This window comes from Vanessa atalanta, chromosome 2, assembly GCF_905147765.1.
Source record: "Vanessa atalanta chromosome 2, ilVanAtal1.2, whole genome shotgun sequence".
Classification (NCBI taxonomy): Eukaryota; Metazoa; Arthropoda; class Insecta; order Lepidoptera; family Nymphalidae; genus Vanessa; species Vanessa atalanta.
Genome location: NC_061872.1, coordinates 6,137,545 through 6,158,935, shown reverse-complemented (window position 1 = coordinate 6,158,935; position 21,391 = coordinate 6,137,545). Strand labels below are relative to the sequence as shown.

Below are 21,391 nucleotides of genomic sequence, written 5' to 3'. Positions count from 1 at the left end.
TCGATAGTAAATCGATAATATTTCATAAAAAACATATATATTAATCTGTTCTCTGTGGACTATTTTAATACAGTAGTTTTCTATGGAGTAATTTAAGTAAGAAGAGCTCATTCGAAAAGTACAAAGGAAAAAAATTCTATTCATTGCAGTTTGGAAGGTCTGCAATAGTTCTATAATTATCTAGCCTCATTGGTGTAAAGGCAAGCTTATAAGATCAATAGTTTGCATCTGGAGTTAGGAAGTAAAAAGTTTTTATAATCCTGTACTTTGAACGTAATGTTGTACTTGTACTTAAATTCTTGCCTTTCGTGTTGGATTAACAGATCATGAGAGTAAGGCAATAGTGAGTACAGCAGCTGCAGGTGGCTAGACTCCCATAAGATTGGCCACTGTGACTTTGACATGCTCACATCAACTTGGATTTAACTAAGACAAGAGTAAAATGTGCGCTTAGCAAACTAACACTCCGCAGTTTGAGATATACAAAAAAGAAATTCATTTTAAAACTTGTAATGATCATTAAAAGTTACTTTGACTTCGAAACATCAAGGTTAGAAGAAGGAGTGGTCCAGTTTAACTAAGAATATAATTTCGTTACAAAATTGTTGAGACTTCACTAAATATATTTTTTTTATTATTATTATGGAAATATTTGAACCTTTATTAAAGCGAAGGAAGAGATTATTACAAATCGAAAATATTACATTATTGTTGTCTCTCAGGGACGTGCAACTAGACGGCATTAAAGGGACGAGCGACCGCGCAGCGCCAAGGCGTAGGTCGGAGCGGGCGGGCGGGCGTTCACGCTCCCCACGCGGCTCAGCCCACTTATCAATTCAGTCGAGTGGGCATTCGTTCATTGTGAAGCATTGTGCCTATTATGTACGGATTCGATGCTTATTTACCCGTTCACATGTCGAGAATGTGAACAGTAATATGAACCATTGATACATTTAAATCGCTATGCAAACATTTTTCACATTGCTCCGATTCAAGCGCTGCGTATTATTCAGCAAGAGATACGTGTTAAATATCTGAACTTACAATGACTGTTCCGCTTGTTTTTGTTCCGTGTTTACACAATGACTACTGGAAGAGCAATACAGTAACATTAAAATGGATAGAAAATGAAAAACATAAAGTAGTTGAACACTGATGTTTAATTTAATTAAACTAAGTTATTCACTTACATAGCGTCTACCGCGTTCGGAACTACATGACCATAAAATTATCGAAATTCTCGGGAAAAATAATCTAAAATACAAAACTTATTCATATATCGTTAATTATATAAACACACATATTATATTAATAAAAAATGTATTTTCTTATTCATACAAACTGTTTAACTACACTTAATCGATATAATAACATTTCGCATAAGTATAACGTATCAAAGAAGTATGATAACATATCATAAACCGAATTACGAAAGAGACTAACAAATAACTAGCGTCACCAAATAAACGAGTCTATAAGCACTATGGCTGTGGGTCTTCTTCGGAATGTTGCGAGTCGTCGGGCGGGCGGCACAGCAGCAGCAGGCGCGGTCAGGGGCTCGTCTTGCGGAACTCCTTGATGACGAAGCTGATGGTGCGGGGCTGTCAGGCGAGGTGGGACAGGTCGTCGAGCTCCGGCGGCGGCTGCGGCTGCGGGCCCGACCCGCTGCGCGCGAACACGGACTTCGCGAGCACCGACACCGGGGCCTGGGGAATTATCAGCCAATAGGTAAACTATTGATATATATATATATCAGTTCGTCATTGTTACAACTCGATCAGAGACCATTCATCTGCCATCTGTCGGTCACGCTTTTATCATAAAATATCCGTAAACTAACCTGGCTGACCCCGGTGACGGAGGACGAGGCCTGTAGTCCCTGGTGCGAGGGATGCACGCCCACCACCACCATCTTCTGCGGTTGCTGCGCGCCCGCTGGACCACTTGTCACCACCATCGACTACGACCAAACACCACTTTACTACTACTGTTGCTAAACTACTACACGACGTCTACTAATTAATTGCATTAATTTGCAATTTACCTTTATTTTAAATTCAAATAATTTCATATTTTCTTGCGTTTTTTCACTTATTTTAAAAGTCGCTTAAACATAACGAAGATTTTATTTACCGTCATTTCGAGTGAATTGCAAATTAACTTTCGGAGATTTTCATAAAATCGAAACGATAACCCGCAATTATTCAAGATATGAACATCTTGAGTCACACAAGTCTAAAAATTGATTCTCTCGGCCTACAATAAAGTCCATGTTTTTTAATACTATTGAAATTCATAATGTTTAAGCCGCTAAAATTTAGTCATCCTTCGGCCACAGTAACAACGACATATGTAGTAGTTATATAAAAGGTCCCTTCTATTTAAGTGTGATGTGTGTGATATATGAAGCGAAGTTTGAAGATATTACTAGATAACACACATTTTAAAACCCTCGCCATTCTATATTCAAGCATAAAACCGACATAATGTCACGATACCTGTACATTTTGACTGCGAACAATGGTGGGTTGAGAAGTATGCACGACGATATGACCTGCTCCACTCGCAGGCTGAGTCTAGAGAGAAAGATCAACGAATAACGAAAACTCGGATGTATTTTTTTAACACTATACGAATGAAATATTTTATATTATAACTGAGTAGGTACTGAACGTTCGACAAGGCAGTAGAATAACTTAAATATAATGTTACCTGCTGAGGTTTCTGTTGCGAAGCCACTATAACGAATTTCTGCGGAGGCGGCGTCGAGGGCGCCGGCGACTGCGGCGTGGGCGACGCGGTTATGACCACGTTACGAGACGCCACCGATTCTATACGTATAATCAAACAATAGGGTTTCATTGACTAGAATATATAAATATACAATAATTAAAACAAATTAAAAAAGTTAACTCAAAGTATTCGATAAAGACGCGAGGCGAGCCACGTACCGACGGCCTTGGCGTGCGCGGCGGGCGCGGCGGCGGGCGCGGGCGCGGGCAGCAGCGGCGGCGTGCACGCCACCACCGCCACCGCGCCGCCGCCGCTGCCGCCCGCCGGCGACGTGCGCTGCTTGCTCACCATCTGCTGCAGGCTCGGGCCCAGGTACCCGTACTCGCGTCTGCGAACACGGAACGACGGTCGTACCTCGTTCGAATCGTTTCGGATCACGATTATGAGCGATCCGATTTCGTTCTTTCATTTCGTTGTTTGTGTATTGCAAATCTTCGAACTTAAAGTAATAATGACAAATAAATAAATACTTATGGAAAATCTGTAGAGCCATGTGGGTCTGATATAATAAAATAGAAATTTCATAAGATTTGGTGTCGCGGAATCGATGCCCCAGCAAAAAATAGCTAAGCTGGCTATAGTTTGCGCACTGAACCTATTCAAAGTAAATGAGATAAAGGCGAGTGAATGTTGGCGATAATATTGAAAGGTCATCGACGAATGAAAACATTACTTGTAGTCGTCGGGCAGGTCGGGCGGCTGCCGCAGCTGGCGCACGACGGGCGCCAGCACCTTGAGCAGCTGGTGCTTGAGGTTGCCGGCCGCCAGGCGGTCCGCGCCGCCGATGCCGCTGAGCGCGCCCTCCACGCGCTCGCCCAGCCAGCGCACGCGCGGCAAGATAAACACCTAACGCATACACTCGGTATATAACAAACAGCCTATTACGTTCGAATAAGCTACATATAATAAAACTAATCATTGAGAAATATTGAAAGCTAAAATTAATTCATTTAAAGATACTTAAACGAGTACAGAAAATATTTTACCTTGACAACTTCGGGTCCGAGCTCCGCTAGACCCTGTACGGCACCATACAGAGACGCGAGAGGTGTTTTCTCAGACTCCTTCATAGAAGCGACCATAGAGGGTCCACTTTCATTGTTTGTCTGAGACGGACACTGCAAAGCTTTTGCAAATAACCTGTGCAATAGAAGACGTCATACATGTACAACAGAGTCTTCTAAAAAGTATTTCATATCAATATATGTGACCGATTATCATTGTTTGAAAAATGAATAGTACCAGTTATATCTTACTTAGTTACTTACTAGTTATAACTTTCACATAATAACCTACTTAAATTGTATTTTATTCATTTTAGAGTTAAAATTAACACATTAAAATATAATTATTGTCTTTAATACCTATAAAGTAATCAAAAATGTAATTAAAAGTATAACGAAATTCTTATTTCATTGTTTAAAAAAAAACAGTATATTGCTTTAAGATTTTCTAAATATATGCTATATTTATAAATAGACTCAAGATCAAGATATCAAGTTTGTACCTTGTGACTCGTGTTTGTAGATTATTAGTCGATGTATTAAATGTCTTGCATATTTGGGCCATGAGACGAGCTGCAAAGTCTCGCAGTGCCCAATGGTTGTCAACCTCTGGTCGTACACACAATTGCCTTGACACTATACATGTTGATACAGACGGGATCATCTCATGGAGCTAAAATATTGGATCTTCAATTATTTATTATATTATATAGTTTTGTCCGAAAAAATATAAAACGATTTTTAGCAGATTATAAAGGCCATTTAGAATAAAACACAATGAAGTATTCTAGGAATGAGCTTTGTGTTAATAATTTCAACTTTTCTTTTCTAAGAAATTACATAAAATAATAACTTCAATCAATTCAGTGTTCTGGAATTACCCCTAATTATATTTATAATAATAATAACAAACATTATTGAATTAAAAATATTAATTTGATCTTATATAATAAACTTACATATTTTTCAAGATATAAAGACTGATTATCAAGAATAGCTTTCACCATCCTCATTAAATAGATAAGAAGTGCTAAATTGTTTTGGACTACATTAACTTTCACACCCTCAGATATAAATGTGCACATCCTGGGTAACATCTCATGAAGTCCCGGATCACACGCAAGTGACTGAAGAGCTTCCTGTTATAACAAATATAAAAATATCAAAACAATAAAGTTACAGTTTATAGGTTAGCATTTTAGAAAATTATAAAAATATGTTTAAAAAAGTATGAAAATATTTGCTTGTGAAAGTAAGACATACATAAAATACATTATGTTTAAAAATTTTGTATTATGATTGAGAGAGATCAAATTAAAACCTACCGCACGGCGTCCTTCATCACTTCCGACACAAGCTTCAGTGATCTCTTTATAGTACAACTGTTGCTCCACACTTAGCTCATGAGTAGCCAATTGTTTGACATGAACAGACTCAGAAGCTTTTAATCGAGCTGCTTTACCGCACACTGGTTTACCTGTGAACACATATTAGAATATATTTATACTATTTTTTTTTTACAAGAACCATACAAGAAGTATACATATATATATGTATACTAGTTTCCAACAATATGTTGTATCTTGGCGGATCATTTTATTATTTGATCAAGTTTTGTTTTTTTTTTTCAAGGCAACAACAAAATCAAAATTTAAAATTCATTCTTTTGTGTCATGTAACTTATGTTATTGTGATATCTGATATTATTCGTATCACATATGTTTGACACTTTTAAGGAAATTTATACTGTATGTTTTTCCTCTAGGAATATATAAAAAATGAGTAACATTTAAGTTGAACTATTAAGAGTAAATGAAGACTTAAATTTCATACCTACTGCATCCTTAGTAGCAGGTTTACTTAATTTAGTAATAGGATCCACTGATTCAAGTTTTTGAGACTCTTTTGATAATGGAGGAGGATTTTCTGGAACCGTAGGCTGAACTCCATCTACACTCAACCAATGAGCTCTTAGAGAAACATCAAGGGGAATTTTTGGTGGAGGTGCAGACAGAATCTCTGATAAATCAATTTCTTTCTCCTCAATAAAATGCAACTCTCGACCACCACCCGATGCAAATCTAAATGGCAATGAGTCAGGTTGAATAAACCCATATTGCGCCTAAAACAAAATTAACTTAAAAATTATCTGTGATGATAAATAAGTTGAGGTTAAATTTAAAAATACACAAAATATTCAGACCTCTATATTTTTAACTTTTAAAGCATGGTCAATATCAGTAATGGAAAGCTTTTGCCGCTTAGAATGATGCATAAATTTCATAGCATCTTGAACAATGACTTTAAGACGATATGTTACGTCGTCGGCTAGTTCCTTTGCAGCATCATCTCCAAGACTACCAATACCTACACTCTCAGCAATAACTTTCATAGAATCTACAGTAAAAGAAGAACTGTAGGCTAAATCTGCGTCACTCATTTTTTTAATTTTTTGTAACACTCCGTACGATACAAATGAATTGAAAAGATCAACATCAACTGCTGGAGATTACGATAATGCAAAACATTTTAACATATAATTATCGAGTATTATACAATTTAAGATACTTTTATTCTTTAAATAAGAACATCACATTAATCGCATTCGCTAATTGTTATGGAGGCATTGAAACGTCAAGTTAGTTTGGGCAATTCAAATTATTTAATTATTTTCTTGTACACCACAAATAAATTATAACAAAATATATCATCTAGGAATTAATTTCTAATTTTTCATTTAAAAAAGATTATTATTGTCTGTTTTTCTTTTCTGTTGGGCATAAAACTGTGATTATTCAATTTTTATTTTTGTGTCGCCACAACCACAAGATTATTTGACAACTGTCAAAAGTGCATTTTAAGTTTTAACCTTATATTCATTTTCTAGCCATAAATAATGAATAGTCTATAATAATATCTAGTCTTTAGTAGTATTTGTGCAGCACAGACACACTGTCACAGATTCAATTAAACTCGAGGTAACGCTGGGCCTAATTATCATATAATTATAACTAATTATTTCGCCGAATTATGCTATAATTTCTATACATTGACTAATGACTAGTTAACATATAAGCCATTGCTTCTATAAAAAATAATAATCTTTAAAAGCGGAACAATTAAATGGTTCTGTTTGGTTCACAGTTTCATGTTATTTTCATAAAATTTTGTATTTTGTAACACGTCTATTCCATTAAGAGCCAAGATCTTTGGTGTGCAAAAAATCACGAATGAGAAAAATAGCCAAATTATTCCTGTATATCTTCGTCCAATGCACTAGCCTCAAAAAGATGTATGCAATGTTTACAAAGAAAATATTGTGTTTGCTATTCACACATTTTTTTAATGCATATTAATAATATTATAATAAAGTAGTAATGTACATCAAAGATACATATAAAAAGATATGTTGAAATTACTATTTAGATCATTCTAAGAATGTACGTAATAGATGGTAATGTTGAAGAATAAATTGAATGTCAACGAATATATTGTATGCATGTAATGGAAATATATATATTAAAAATAAAATTAAATAAAATTTACGTCTAATGGCTTACACATATAGAATAACATATATATACCATTTATGAAATTTTATTTACTAATAATTATTGATAGTATTTTCTAGGATTAACAGAAATATTTTGTTAATTTTATTTTTAAGCACATTGCATCTCAGATTTATCAAAAACCAATTTAATTAAAACATTGGATTTTTAACGTTTTTATTTTTAAATTGTAATCATAGATTTATGTTTCATAGACATTATCATTACAAAGTAGGACCAACATAATAAACGCAATTTAAAAACTTGCCAGAACATAATATTCTCCCTAATTGAATTAAAAAGTAGTGCCAACAGCGTAGTATTTGAATCAAATAGCTTTAGCAAAATTATTAAGAATACATAAGTAATAATTATATTTGTTTAGTTTTCTGTCCTACATATATATTTTTTAAATGCAGTGTCGAAAGATGTTTATCATTTTTAATTACTATATTATAATTAAAATTTTTATTTAATCAACATTAAACGAAAGAAAAAAAATTAAACCTGTAATAATGCTTTTAGGAACTTTAATATTAATATAGTATTAATACAGTATTTATTTTATTGATTTAGGGACATGTGGTATAATTTGGTTGGGATTAGGTTTTTATTCTGACAACTCTATACTTAAGTCAAAAAATTTTACTACTCGCGTTTGAGGTTTGAGCAAAAATAATGACGAGGTCCATTACCGTTCACCGAAATTGTATTCTACGGCGTTGAGTTTCGTATGTTACAGATTTATTTAGTGCATTAGGCGGTGATCAGAATTATTCGTGAAAATGTATAGAAACAAGAAGGACGTCGATAAACACGTGGAAAGTTTGATGTTCAAATTGTCACCTAAAGACGTATGTAAAAATTATTTACTTATTTCAATTAGTGCTTCATTTAAATCAAGTTTAAATAATGCATTTTATTTATTTTACAGTTTACAACTAGAGCATATTCCGTAGCGCGGTTGTATTATGAAGTTGGAGATTATGGAAGTTGCCAGAAATATGTCGAACAGTATCTTACACAAAAATCGAACAATGCAGCCGCTCACAAACTTCTTGGACAGGCATTCCAAAAGTTAGGAGAGAAGGAAAATGCTCTTGAACAATACAAGACTTCTTTTGATATAGATCCTACCCAAACATGTACAATATTGGATGGTATGTATACTCTTAAAATAATCGTAATCATAGTTTGCATATTAATAAATAGTAAGGTAAATTGTGTTAGTATTATTTAGAACCTTTGCAAAATCAAATGCTCACATTTGATAGTGAATTTGTCTTATAATTTAAATTATTATTATATCTTGTACTATATCTTGCAGTTTGTGAATTGTTGGCTGATGAAGACGTAGTCATTGATATAGGACGTGCAAAATTTTGGTGTGAAAAGGCTGAGTCCACCTTTCCCAAGCATCCAGTGACATTCCGTTTACGAGAAAAGCTTCTTGCTGTTGCTGACCCAGATCCAGAAGCTGTAGTCAAGTTATTAAAGAGTGAATTAGAAGTTAGACCAAAAGATGCCGTGCTTCACGCGCGCTTGTTAAAGCATTATGTTCACCATAATAAATATAAGGAAGCATTTGATCACAGCTGCAGTATTGAGTTAGACAAGAAATTATTTTCCAATAACTTTGCCTGGTATGAAACTCTTTCTGAAATTTTGAAATACAATCCATTGAAAACAAACGACTGGTTATATCAGTTGCTCTTATTAACAGTTAAAGAAAGAATTTGTAATTTGAGCTTAACAGAAATACCAAGTGCCTCAACAAAAAGTTTGATGGAATGTAATGAACACCTTTATACTTATGACCAAGCCATAGAAACCATTGTCAAATCTGGGCCCTCACCTGGATTTGGTGAATTTCATACAAGTCTTTTAAAACATCATCAGGGGCAATTAGTTTTTCATGTAGCAACTTATTTGCTTAAAAAAGCTAAGAAAGAGCAAATAAATTGGAGAGATGCTAAAAAGTTTTCAGCTCCATTAATGCTGTTAGCATGGCAGACAATCCCTATAGATTCAAAAGTTAATTGGTTAACACATGCACCTGAAAGACAGCAGAATGCTGTTCACCGCTGGTACCTAGAAGGTTCATACAGATGCTCACAGTCTGGACATTATCTGCAATCTATTGCTCAGGACAAAAGTCAAATTCTTTTAGATCAGATATCTCAACTTTGTTCAGGTTCAAATTGGAAAGATAAACTTTATGAAAAAATATTTGCTCTTCCTGAACAACTAGCAAAAATTAAATCATCTTATTTAACTTCAAACGTGTTAAACATCCCAGCACTAAGGTTACCAAGAAAAGTAGAAATTCAAGCCTATGATGATGATGCACAACGAGAATATCCTAATTCACTTCATCATTTTGTATGGCTTTTACTTAATTACAAAAACTATGCTGATTTTAAATGCACTCTTTTTGATATGTTAACTTCAACAATGACCAGCTCAGGCCCCGAATCATTAAATAAAATGGATGTTCTAGCTTTTCTATTTAGTTCAGCATTAACAGCTCAAAAAAAAAGAAATAAAATGAATTATATGGCAATAGACAAACCAACACTTCCAGCAAATATTACTGACTTATTATGTACCCTTCCTCAAATGAAATGGTGGGACTGTGCATATAAGTTAAGTCAAAATGAATTAGGTATGGAGTTCACAGATATACGTTCTACTTTAAGCGGTGGCATTGAAGTTGTCCGTTGTGTCGATAATCCTGGCTTAGACCCTGAACTATTGGCGATTTTGGGTCGTATATTCAGCGAGTTGGCTAAAAGTACATCCAATATAGAAGAAACAATTAATTTGAAACAGAGGTCTTATCTTTATTATTCATCAGCTATACCCCTCCTTGAGAAGTTAAAAAACAAATTGATTGTAAAATTACCAGAAAAAAGAATGTTTGATTATACACATGAAGATCTTGATTCAAAGGAAATTAATAACCTTTTAGAAGAGAGTAAAATTTATGTAGCTCTTCATCACTTAAACGAAGCTGAATATGAGAAAGTCATCAGCTTGCTATCTAATTTGAAATCTCCTAAAGCCTATTATCATCTAAGTGATACGTACAAAAAAATTGCACTTGAAGAAAATAAGATGGCTAAAAGTATTGATACTGAAAAAAAGTATATAGCGTTACTGAGTAAAGCAAAAACTTTTGCATTTAAAGCACTGGATAAAGTAAAGGAAGGGGAAATTTATAACAATAAAACATTGTATTCTGACATACAAGAACTTATTGAAGAAATAGAATCACATCTTAATAGGATTGACCCTGATATCTCTGTTGCTATAAATGATGATATGTCAGATGAAAATATTTCTATAAGTGAAATTGGATCCACACGTTTCAAAACAAATACATTTCGAAATACGAGCTCTACACCTAAGCAAATTACAAAACATTATTTTAATGTAAATTCCACTGCATATCGTACTGCACAAGAGTCTCAAATCTTCGAAAACACTCAAACTGATCAAGTTTTCTTGGAAAGAATAGAAAAACAAATAAAGAACTTACAGAAGCGAGACACATCGATTAATGATTTCATGGAACAAACAAGAGACTGGTTTGACGAAAATAGAAAATTAGGAAGTCAAATTATAAGTACTATAAATTCAAACATTGAAAATACAACTGAGCAATTTAAGCTTCTAAAAGTATCAGTAGACCAAGTTAAAGAACAAATTGACGAGTGTAGAAAAGAATGCAAAGATGTTGTTGAATTGAAAAAACAAATTGCAGATTTAAAGAAGGAAGTAAATAAATTAAAAAAGACTTCATCAGAGCAAACAATAGACGAAAGTGATTTATATAATTTGGATGAGGATTACAGATCTAATGAAAACACGTCTAACTTTGGTGCACACCTTCCATTTACAACACCTCAAGTAATACCACCATATGCACAACGTCTCATTCCACCTTTTTCTGTACCACCCAATCCTTACCAATTATATGGACAGAACTTGTATAATCTATACAATCAATATTCTCAATTTACTCAATCATCAGTACCTGGTGCACCGCCGATTTTCGATCCTGCTCGAGCTCAAATGAATTATCCAGGGGTGTACCCAACACCAGACCAAATGTACCTTGATGCAGCACATCTTGTTCCTACAACTTTACCATCTGGTCCCACAGCTGCCCCTGTTCCTGCGGTACACAACATGCACAATGCCCCTACAGTACCACCAGTTTCAATGGCTGCTCCACCCGTCGCCCCTAAATATAAAATTGTACTTGACACTAAAGAATCTTCCAAATCATTACCAGTGAATGTTGTAATTACATCTTCTGATCCTGTGCCTACAAGTACTGTTACTCCTGCGCCAGTTTTAAGTGTTACAATACCTCAGAAACATATAAAGAATAGTCCTCATAATTATCAAATTCAGATGCCCACATCAAACGATGCGAAAGTGGTTGCACCTCCAGTTTTCCATTTTCCTACATCTGATGCTAAAACAACTGTGACAACATCATCAAATGCATCGAATTGGAGCACGAAATCAATATTTGCGACATCTCAATCAGGAACTACGTTACCTATTTTTAATTCTACTGACACTTTTAAGGATCTTAATAATTCCAAAAATGTTGTTGATGGTGTTTTTTCGGGATTGTCTCCAAATACAAGTCTTAATAAGTCTAGAACCCTTTCCGAGAAGAGTAATACATCTATTGAGAATTATGACCCATGTCCAGACTTTAAACCTATAATACCTTTACCAGCTGAAGTAAAGGTGACTACTGGCGAAGAAAATGAAACAGCTATTTTCAGTTCTAGAGCGAAATTGTTTCGTTTTACTGATAAGCAGTGGAAAGAGAGAGGTATTGGTGAAATGAAATTGCTAAAACATAACGTAACGGGAAAAGTAAGGGTTCTTATGAGACGTGAACAAGTTCATAAAATTTGTGCAAATCACATTATATTACCAGAAATGGAAATAAAACCAATGAAAAATGAAGCTAAAGCCTATTTCTGGGTGGCTAATGACTTTGCAGAAGAAACAGTAATACTAGAAAAATTCTGTATAAGATTTAAAACTGCTGACATAGCTAAAGACTTCTTCGAAGCGTTTGAAAGTGCGAGAAAAGACAGCGCTAACCAAAGTTCCAATTCCATTGATTCTAAGGAAAATATAAGCAAAAATGAAAAAAGTGTCATTATTAAAACAAGTACTGCTCCTTCAAGAGACGATTCAATGAATGTTCAAACTGAAAAAACAGTTGTAGGAGGTTTCACTTTTAACAGCAAACCTTCTTTCAAGTCTATAGAAAATGTTATAACCGATACAAAAACTGCAGATAATACAGCAAAAGTTAACGTTTTTAGTGGTTTAACATTCAAAACAGCAACTTCAACACCATTCCAAAATATATTGAATATCCCAAAAAATTTAAGTGACAATTCCATGCAAACTACAAACAAAAATATTACCAATGTCAGTCAATTAAATACTTCTGATTCGGTTGAGGAATTCGAGCCAACCACTGAATTTAAACCGGTTATACCTTTACCTGCTTTAGTTGATCAAAAAACTGGTGAAGAAAATGAAAAAGTGTTATTTGAACACAGAGCTAAGCTATTACGATTTGACGCTACTGGCAAAGAATGGAAAGAAAGAGGACTAGGTAATATTAAATTATTAATGAATAATGATAACAATCAAAAACTAAGGTTATTAATGAGGAGAGAACAAATCATGAAAGTTTGCTGTAATCATGCTGTCACAAAAGAAATGTCATTTCAAAAAATGCCTAACATGGATAAAGCAGTTACATGGTGTGCAAAAGATTTTTCAGAGGGTGAGTTGGTTGCAGAAACATTTTGTCTACGTTTTAAAACAGTACAAGCTTGCAATGATTTCATAGATGCTGTTAAAGCAGCCCAGCTAAAAATCGGAGATGATGCGAAAGCCGAAAAAGAAGAACAGAATGTTTCTAAGCAAACTAGTGGTGGGTTCGGTGATAAATTTAAACCGCAACCAGGTTCTTGGACCTGTGAAGCATGTTATACCAATAATTTACAAACATTTACCAAATGTCCTTGTTGTGAAACGCCAAATCCGCAGGTTCCGAAAGTTATTGCCAATAATACTATTAGCAGTACTTCAGATTGGGGCGCTAAATTTAAACCTAAGCCAGGTTCTTGGGAATGTAAAGAATGTTTAATTCGAAATGAAGCTAATCTCGAATATTGTAATGCCTGTAATAGTCCCAAAGATCCAAACGTTAAAAAAGACGTTAAATCTGTTTCTGAGAATTTGCCCAAGTTTAATTTTGGTATACCTTCTGTTAACAGTAGCAATACTCAAGAGAATTTAAATCCATCTGAGCCAAAGTTTACGTTTGGCATACCACAAAACTATGGTGTGACTAAGACAGTTACTTCTTCAGAAATTAATACAAATGCTTCACAAAAATTTAGCTTTGGAATAGCTCAAAATAATGCAGTTACTCCTGGGATTTTACCTGCTTCTGTATTTAGCACGCAGAATGTTGCTAAACCTGAAAATGAAAGCTCAGTTAAACCTATTAACTTTAGTGTGAAAAGTACAGAAGAAGACAATATTGTAACAACACCTATAAAGCCAGCCTTGCTCCCAACACCAAAAACAACTGTTGCTTCTTTTGGGAATAAGGATAGTGGAACATTTCAATTTTCTTTTAAACCTAAAACTCAAGCTAAGGGAAAAAGCCCAAGTAAATCGCCAAAAGACAAACATGGAGACGACAGTGATGATAATGATTATGCTTCGGAGGATGAAGGGCATCATATACATTTTAGTCCAGTCATTCCTATGCCTGATAAGGTAATTATTAAAAAAAACTATTTTAGACTTCTTAATTATTTTTTTCTTTTGGGTGATTTATTTATTTTGTTTAATTTATAATTTAAAAAAAAAACTAAATGCATCATTCTGTATTTTATTGTATCTCTTAACTAAAGAACTGTTATGATCCTAACACTATCTTATAGATTTATTGCAAAGAGAAGCTCTAACTTTATTTTGACTTGCTTACACTTTTTTGTAAATACTTTTTAGATTGAGGTTGTCACTGGAGAAGAAAACGAAGAAGAACTTTATGGACACAGAGCCAAATTATTTATATTTACGACAGGAGAATGGAAGGAACGTGGGATTGGTATTGTTAAAATATTGAAACATAAGGAAACTGGAAAGTTGAGGTAAATAATTACAATGCATATATTAACTACACTTATTTAAATGCATCAAATATTTGCTTAATATTATATTATCAATCAAATCATAGTATTAAAATATAATAATTTAAACAAACAATATTTATAATTGCAATTATTTATTTCTAGAGTGGTTATGCGAAGAGAACAAGTACATAAAATATGTTTAAATTATGCAGTGGGCCTTGATAATATGTACAAACCTAAAGATGAAAAAACTTGGTGTTTCGTTGCCAATGATTTTAGCGAAGGTGAAATAATGCTTCAGAAATTCTGTCTAAGGTTCCAAAATAAAGACTTAGCTTTGCAGTTTAAAGATGTAATAGATAAAGAATTAAAAGAAAAATTTGGTACAATTGAAGGTGAAAACAAAAATGATAGTAAAAAAGACACTGATGTTGATGATGTTGTATTCATAAATGAAATACAAGCTACAAAAGAAGAAAAACAAAAAGCAAAAGAATTAATGTTGCCTGAAAATTTCTATACCTATAAAAATAAAGAACCATGTCAAGGTTGTCGGGGATGTGACGAAGATGATATCAAACCTGAGTCAGAAAAAAATACATTTAAATATCATAGCAAGGCATTGCCTAAGCAAGGTTTAACCATTACACCACTCAAAACATCTGCTTTCAATTTCTCAAGTCCAAGCAATTCTATCTATGGTACGCCAAATAATTTAGATAAAACCGTTGATACTACAATTTTCCGCACTCCATTAAGCACCAACGGATCTAATACTACATGTTCATCACCAACTACAAGTATCTCGAATGTATTTGGAAATGATACCATAGATAAAGAAAATACCTTAACAGAAAAGTCACTTAATCCTATTAAACCAGTTGCTTTTGTCAGTGGAAATCAAGCACAAAGTATGTCGTCAGTCTTGGCTGCTCCAAAGCTTATATCAGTAATCCCACCAGCAGATAAAGGGACGGCAACACCAAAGTCTGTGTTTGGATTCCCTGAAACAAAATCTATTTTTGGTGAAAATAAACTTGGTGTATCTTCAACACAATCAATATTTGGATTTAATGCTCCAAATAATAAAGAGGAAATGCAGTCAGCAGATAATAAATCAATATTTGCAGTAGATTTAAAAACAGGGCCTCCTGTATCTCAAGGAAATAAATTTGGATTTGCGCCTTCCAAACCAAATCAAACCTCATCTGGAATATTTGGTTCTACTGGAACATTTACATTCGGTAATGTAACCCAACCTAGTCAGGACACTGCAAAGTCTATCTTCGGTAAAGCAGCCGCAGAAAATCCTTCTATATTTAGTGACAAAACTGATATATCATCTAATAAAAATGTGGAGTTAAAATCAAACATTGATACTACTGGAAAATTTACTTTTGGTAAAAATGTAATTCTTCAAAATCAGAACAGCAGCAAACCTACTATTACTTCACTATCAATGGATAAACCCGTATTGCCTATTGAAAATGTACAGAGTGTCATCAAGGACTCTAATATAGAAAAAAAAGATGTAAAATCCATTTTTGAGGCTCAAGATACAAGAAAAGAAAAAACTCCATTTAAGGTTGATAATTCATTAACATTTGCAGCTTTATCATCAAGTGAGCCTGGATTTGGTATTCAAAGTTAGTATAAGTTTAACAAATAAATAAAACTATTTAAATATAATTTGATAATTAAAACAAAATGTAATTTAATTTTCTTACAGAAAAGACTGATTTTCAATGGGAAGGTGCAGGCCAACAACTCTTTGTAAGCAAGTCTAGTGAAGGTGATGATAAAGAGACATTAGGTGGTAATGGCGATGCTAATAACTCCGGCGCTGGGGCTGGCACTGAAGAGGAATATGACCCCCACTATGAACCAATTGTACCTCTTCCTGATAAAATTGTTGTTACAACAGGGGAAGAAGATGAGGTAAGACGGTTTTTTTTATAATAAATTATATAAAATTAATAATATGTTTTAATATAGATAACAAAAATTGAAAGTTTCGAAAATATTTATGTTTTAGATGCTAGTGTGTCTAACCATAATGATTACATTTATAAAATTTATCAATTGCTACATTTCCCAATTACCATACTCAAACAATTTAACAAATTAAGGTTGTATTAATATGTTATTTTCATATATCCAATTAAGCATACACTTTTATCCTGGCAATAATTAATCATCTTATAAATCCCTAACTGTACATTGTCTTAAATAAATATATATATATATTTTTACTTCTACAAATTTACTCATAATAATTCTATGGTGTTGCATATTATATTAAGTTTAAGTTGTACATTGGTTTATAAATAAGTTTAATACTTACAATGATGAAAGTTCATTTGAAATAACTATATTCCTTCCGTTGCCGCTTTTTCCTCGAACTCCCGAACATCATAGATTTAATTATATACATTGATACCTTGAATCTCTGTTGTTTGAACCTCTATTGTTTAGATTAGACCGATGTTTTTACATTCTGTACTCGTATACCTCATTTTTACAACGAATACTCAACAAATATTCACACTTAACCCAAAGAAAAACTTCACCTTAAGAATTTTATGTTTATGTAATAATAACATAAATATTTGTACTTTTAGAACAAATTATTTGGTGAACGTTGCAAATTGTACCGTTATGATGAGAAATCTCGTGAATGGAAAGAACGCGGTGTCGGTGAAATGAAAGTCTTATACCACCCAGAGAAAAATAGTTACCGGTTGTTACTTCGGAGAGAACAGGTAATGTCTTGTTCTTTACTATTTTACAATTTAGTCAATCAGAAGGGAACAGTTTTCAAAGAGAACATTTTATCAAATATATGTTACGTATTATCCAGGTTCACAAAGCAGTGTTGAATATGCTGATATTTAAAGATTTAGAACTATTACCAATGAAAAACTCTGATCGAGCTTGGACGTGGTGTGGTCGTAACTACGCAGAGAGTGCGGGCGAACAGGAAACACTAGCCGTCAGATTCAAATCAGTAATCCTAGCGACTAATTTCCAAGAAAAGGTCATGGAATGTGTCAGGGTATGTTATAACATTTTTTAATGCTCTAATTATATGAATAAATGAAGCACTGTATGTATGTTTATTTTGCACCAAAACATTATGCAACTGTAAACTTAGGGTTAGTCTAATATGTGTTATTATTATATCAATATGTATTATTACATATTTACTAGTTTTTTTTTTACTAGTATTTTGTAGTATTACTGAAAAATTTATTTCTGAAGCAAATGAAAAAAAAATAGTCAAGGTTATTGTAAATTTATAGGTACTATTTAGTTTTGTAAGATAGATAGCCTATCATTGTTTTCCTGTTTTAGTACCCTGGTAAGCTTGTTTTACACATTTTTACAATCCATGACTATTTTCGATAGAAACTACAAGTAGCTGCTGCGGAGGCTATTAGAAAAGAAAATGAGGCCAAAGAAAAACCATTCGAAGGTATAGCCCCATTACGTTTACCGAAACATTTAGAGAGCGATGCGCGGTCGGACATCTTCCTTAAAACTTCACAAGCACAATCCGGAAGTAAACCAGAAACGGAAAATTCTCAAGATGCTAACAATAAAATTAGTGATGTAAATAAATTTGAAGGCAGTGAAATACCAAAGTCATCTGAAGTCGAAGTATCAAAACAAGTTCATTTTGAGAAACAGCAAGAAGAACAAGAGAAGTACGACGAAGATTATGAACATGGCTATGACCACAATGAAGACTCTGATGGTTATTACAATGAGGTAAGGGTTTATATATACTTTAATAACTTTTAGTTGTAGTCGTAAGGGAGCGCTCACAGAGTTTGATTGTCTCATGTCAATATGAATGGGAGAATACATTCACCTGTGTTTGTGCATACACTGGAGCACTTTAGTATATGCTTCAAAGTATTAAATTTATTTTAAAGTTATATTTCACCGTAAAGGTATCACCGTAAATCTATGTCTGCGCTGCTTACCCTTAAATTACATATAAACATAACAACAATTCCATAGGAGGAGGAATCATCCCTTTACTACCCGTGCAAGGCTGTTGTGAAGCAGGACGACATGCAGACGACATGCGAAGTCACGTGCGTGCAAGTATCCTTCGATCAGGAACTCTGTTCACCCAAGATCCTCGTCACTGACTCCAACACCGGCGAGATACTGGCCGACATGCTTATACACACTGACACTGAATTCCAGGTATAAACATAACTACTGGTATTTTTTTAACAACTACAAACAATAATTATAAGTTATAAATGTATGTAAAAGCAATATTTTCTTGATTTAAAAATAAAGGTTAATGTAAAAAAAACTTTTAACAGCTTTCCGAGGACAGTTGCACCTGGACAGGATTAGATTATACAAACAATGCATCAGCTGAAAAGACACTCACTATTACATTTGCCGACAGCAATACTGCTCTGGAGTTCTATGATAGTTGTGAGGTAAACAAAATTTATTTCACTCATAGGAATAGACTAGAAATGAATCCATTTAGAAATGTTCCTCGAACATAAATTCACATAATGTTACAGACATTAAACAAAAGGTTCTCATTTTATATAAATGTAATTAATATATATTCTTATTTCTTTTTTCTACTTATTTTCATAAAATATAGGTTGTAATTAATACAGTATATTGAAGAATACATTTATTTATTTACAGACAAGCAAAGCGGCAACATATGCATCAACAGATTCTGAATCGTAAATATATTGTAGGAAAATAAAATTTAGTTGGCTTGTGTTTGACTTAGTTCATAAGTGTGTAGTATTGTTTTTTATCTATACTAAAGTCTCATAGACTTTAATATTAATTAGAATAGAATTTTCTTTACCTTATTGTCATTGAGATCTCTAAAAGATTAAATTCTGAAAGATATAAATAAATCTTAAAACTATTTTGTGTGGAAAAAAGGTGGTCTGGTCTGAATTCATTTAAAGAAAAACAATTTCCTTAATTGCTCTATTATATATACAAATACATAACGTCACTGATACTCAAAAAAATTTAGTTGCCCAATTGGTTTTCTAACTACAATCTTTTTTCTACATTTAAAAAAAAATCATTATTTGATTATTTGTATTGAAAGTGGAGGCTGCTGACTTTTTTGCATTGAAAATTATTCCCATTATAAATAAATAAATTGTAATATATTTTTAAATGGTACAAACAATATTTTCATAGGTGTTGTTTCTATATGTAGCAACAAAAACAAAAATTATTTTCTTAAAAATTTATAATATATAACACTTCTAATTTTTAAACAGGTGCAGCCTCTACTTTTAATAAAAACGTTTTGTAGACTGTATCTTTAGCTGAAGAGAATATTGCTTAAAGAGACCTGATCAATATATTTTTTTCCTTTAAAAGGAACATTTAGGAGTGCTTATGTAATTATTAAATAGTTTTTTTTTATTATTTTTATTATTAAATTGATCAGGTCTTTTTATAATTGCATTAAAACATCAAATTCTAATAATGGTACAGAATTTACAATTGGCGGCATTATCGATTACGTATATTCGATTATTAGAATTAGCGATATTAAAATGACGCTCTAAATTGGTGAATTCAGTATCATTAAAGATTGAAATGAGAATCGGATTCAATAATTAAATAATTTGGAGCCGAAATAAGGTTTAACTATTAACGAAACATAATGAAATGATTGATTGTAATCAAATTCCTTTTCTCATTTGAATATGACATCGTGATCTATATTATTACTTGAAATAAATCCTTAAATAAAAACGATACGTTTTATTTATCCGTCACCTCAAGTTTATATTATGAATATAATTTTAAAATATCTATCATGTAGACTTAGCCTTACAGATCCCAAATAACAAATATCTCTATCCTCAAATATATCATTACATTGTATAAAAAGTCTCTTACCGCTGTCTGTCCTTATGTATGCTTTGATCACAAACACTGATTATTTTAGAGATTTCTGAAGTGATGTCGAAAATAAACACATTTTTTGAGCTTACATCGCAAACGCTGGCTGAACCCCCTACGATATACATCAAAATAATGTACTACAGTATTGTACACCTTAAAAAGGTCCTCAAAAAAGTTAGTGATGGTTCATGTCTGTCTCTTAGGGATAACCCACAATAACCATTTTTATGTGAAATAATGGTTTATTTTCGAAGCGATTTTAAGCAAACAGTATTAATCCTTATCCAATTAAGTACCTTAAATACATTGTGAATTTAATATAGATCAATATGGTCCTTACAGCATATAATTTAAATGAATATATTCGATGATATGACAGATTTAAAACGGTTTTTATTGTCTAATGACTGAAAAAGTGAACGTTGTAAGACATTCTAGTATACTATACTACTATGTAGTATATTTAGTCTCAGCATTGCACTTGTGCGAAGCCGGGGCAGGTCGCTAGTTATATACTAAAGTTAGTAATTGCGTGAAATAATTTTGGCCAACCTTTAACACAAGTTTTTTGTTTCGCGAACTGTACTCAATTTAAATATTGAAACTTATTCCTGAAATTCAAATTAAAAGAAGATACAAACTCTTTTTAAAGATGATTTAAGACAAAAAATACGTATGTCACTGCATATTGACATTCGGAGTGGATTTGTTCTCTTTGATATTTTAATTGATAAACTTAAGTAAGAAAGGAAATAATTCAAATATGAATTATGATTCTAAAATAAGAGGTAATCTTTTATAATTTTTGGGAATACATCCGACATTAGATAAATACCAAATCATAATACAAATCCCTCTTTTTTCTAGAAATAACTTGTACAGTGATTTTCTATTTCGTTACCATGACTAA

General features: G+C 32.9%; 2 protein-coding genes across 4 annotated transcripts; one reads left to right on the top strand and one right to left on the bottom strand.

The window, feature by feature from the left end:
* Positions 1-1,473: 1,473 nt before the first annotated feature.
* On the bottom strand, positions 1,474-6,628 carry LOC125068729 (transcription initiation factor TFIID subunit 6). Of its 3 annotated transcripts, XM_047678037.1 has the most exons (13): positions 6,372-6,628; positions 6,001-6,325; positions 5,631-5,919; positions 5,123-5,274; positions 4,757-4,936; positions 4,301-4,470; positions 3,780-3,933; positions 3,467-3,639; positions 2,952-3,121; positions 2,713-2,831; positions 2,499-2,576; positions 1,841-1,960; positions 1,477-1,706 (listed from the first exon to the last, which is right to left on the bottom strand). In XM_047678037.1, the coding sequence occupies exons 2-13, from the start codon at positions 6,235-6,237 to the stop codon at positions 1,605-1,607; spliced, it is 1,944 nt and encodes a 647-aa protein (XP_047533993.1). In that variant the 5' UTR covers positions 6,238-6,325; positions 6,372-6,628; the 3' UTR covers positions 1,477-1,604. The 3 variants fall into 3 exon arrangements, with proteins under 3 accessions (XP_047533986.1, XP_047533993.1, XP_047534001.1); XM_047678030.1 differs by having other exon boundaries at positions 1,474-1,706; positions 6,001-6,628; XM_047678045.1 differs by having other exon boundaries at positions 2,505-2,576; positions 6,001-6,628.
* Positions 6,629-7,993: 1,365 nt separating this feature from the next.
* LOC125068706 (E3 SUMO-protein ligase RanBP2) lies at positions 7,994-20,322 on the top strand. Its single transcript, XM_047677998.1, has 12 exons — positions 7,994-8,202; positions 8,283-8,508; positions 8,676-14,191; positions 14,426-14,568; positions 14,713-16,196; positions 16,280-16,488; positions 17,172-17,312; positions 17,411-17,605; positions 17,959-18,321; positions 18,577-18,768; positions 18,894-19,016; positions 19,240-20,322. Exons 1-12 carry the CDS (start codon positions 8,134-8,136, stop codon positions 19,282-19,284), a joined length of 8,706 nt encoding a protein of 2,901 aa, XP_047533954.1. The 5' UTR covers positions 7,994-8,133; the 3' UTR covers positions 19,285-20,322.
* Positions 20,323-21,391: the final 1,069 nt, after the last annotated feature.

Bases quoted from the DNA above. Each gene is read 5' to 3' on its own strand.
- LOC125068729 (XM_047678030.1), bottom strand. From the start codon at position 6,237: ATGAGTGACGCAGATTTAGCCTACAGTTCTTCTTTTACTGTAGATTCT. The intron at 3,934-4,300 runs GTACAAACTTGA...TCTATTGCACAG, and splicing joins CTACAAACACGAGTCACAAG to GTTATTTGCAAAAGCTTTGC. The intron at 2,577-2,712 runs GTAACATTATAT...CTTTCTCTCTAG, and splicing joins CGCAACAGAAACCTCAGCAG to ACTCAGCCTGCGAGTGGAGC.
- LOC125068706 (XM_047677998.1), top strand. From the start codon at position 8,134: ATGTATAGAAACAAGAAGGACGTCGATAAACACGTGGAAAGTTTGATG. The intron at 8,203-8,282 runs GTATGTAAAAAT...TTTATTTTACAG, and splicing joins TCAAATTGTCACCTAAAGAC to TTTACAACTAGAGCATATTC. The intron at 14,192-14,425 runs GTAATTATTAAA...AATACTTTTTAG, and splicing joins TCATTCCTATGCCTGATAAG to ATTGAGGTTGTCACTGGAGA.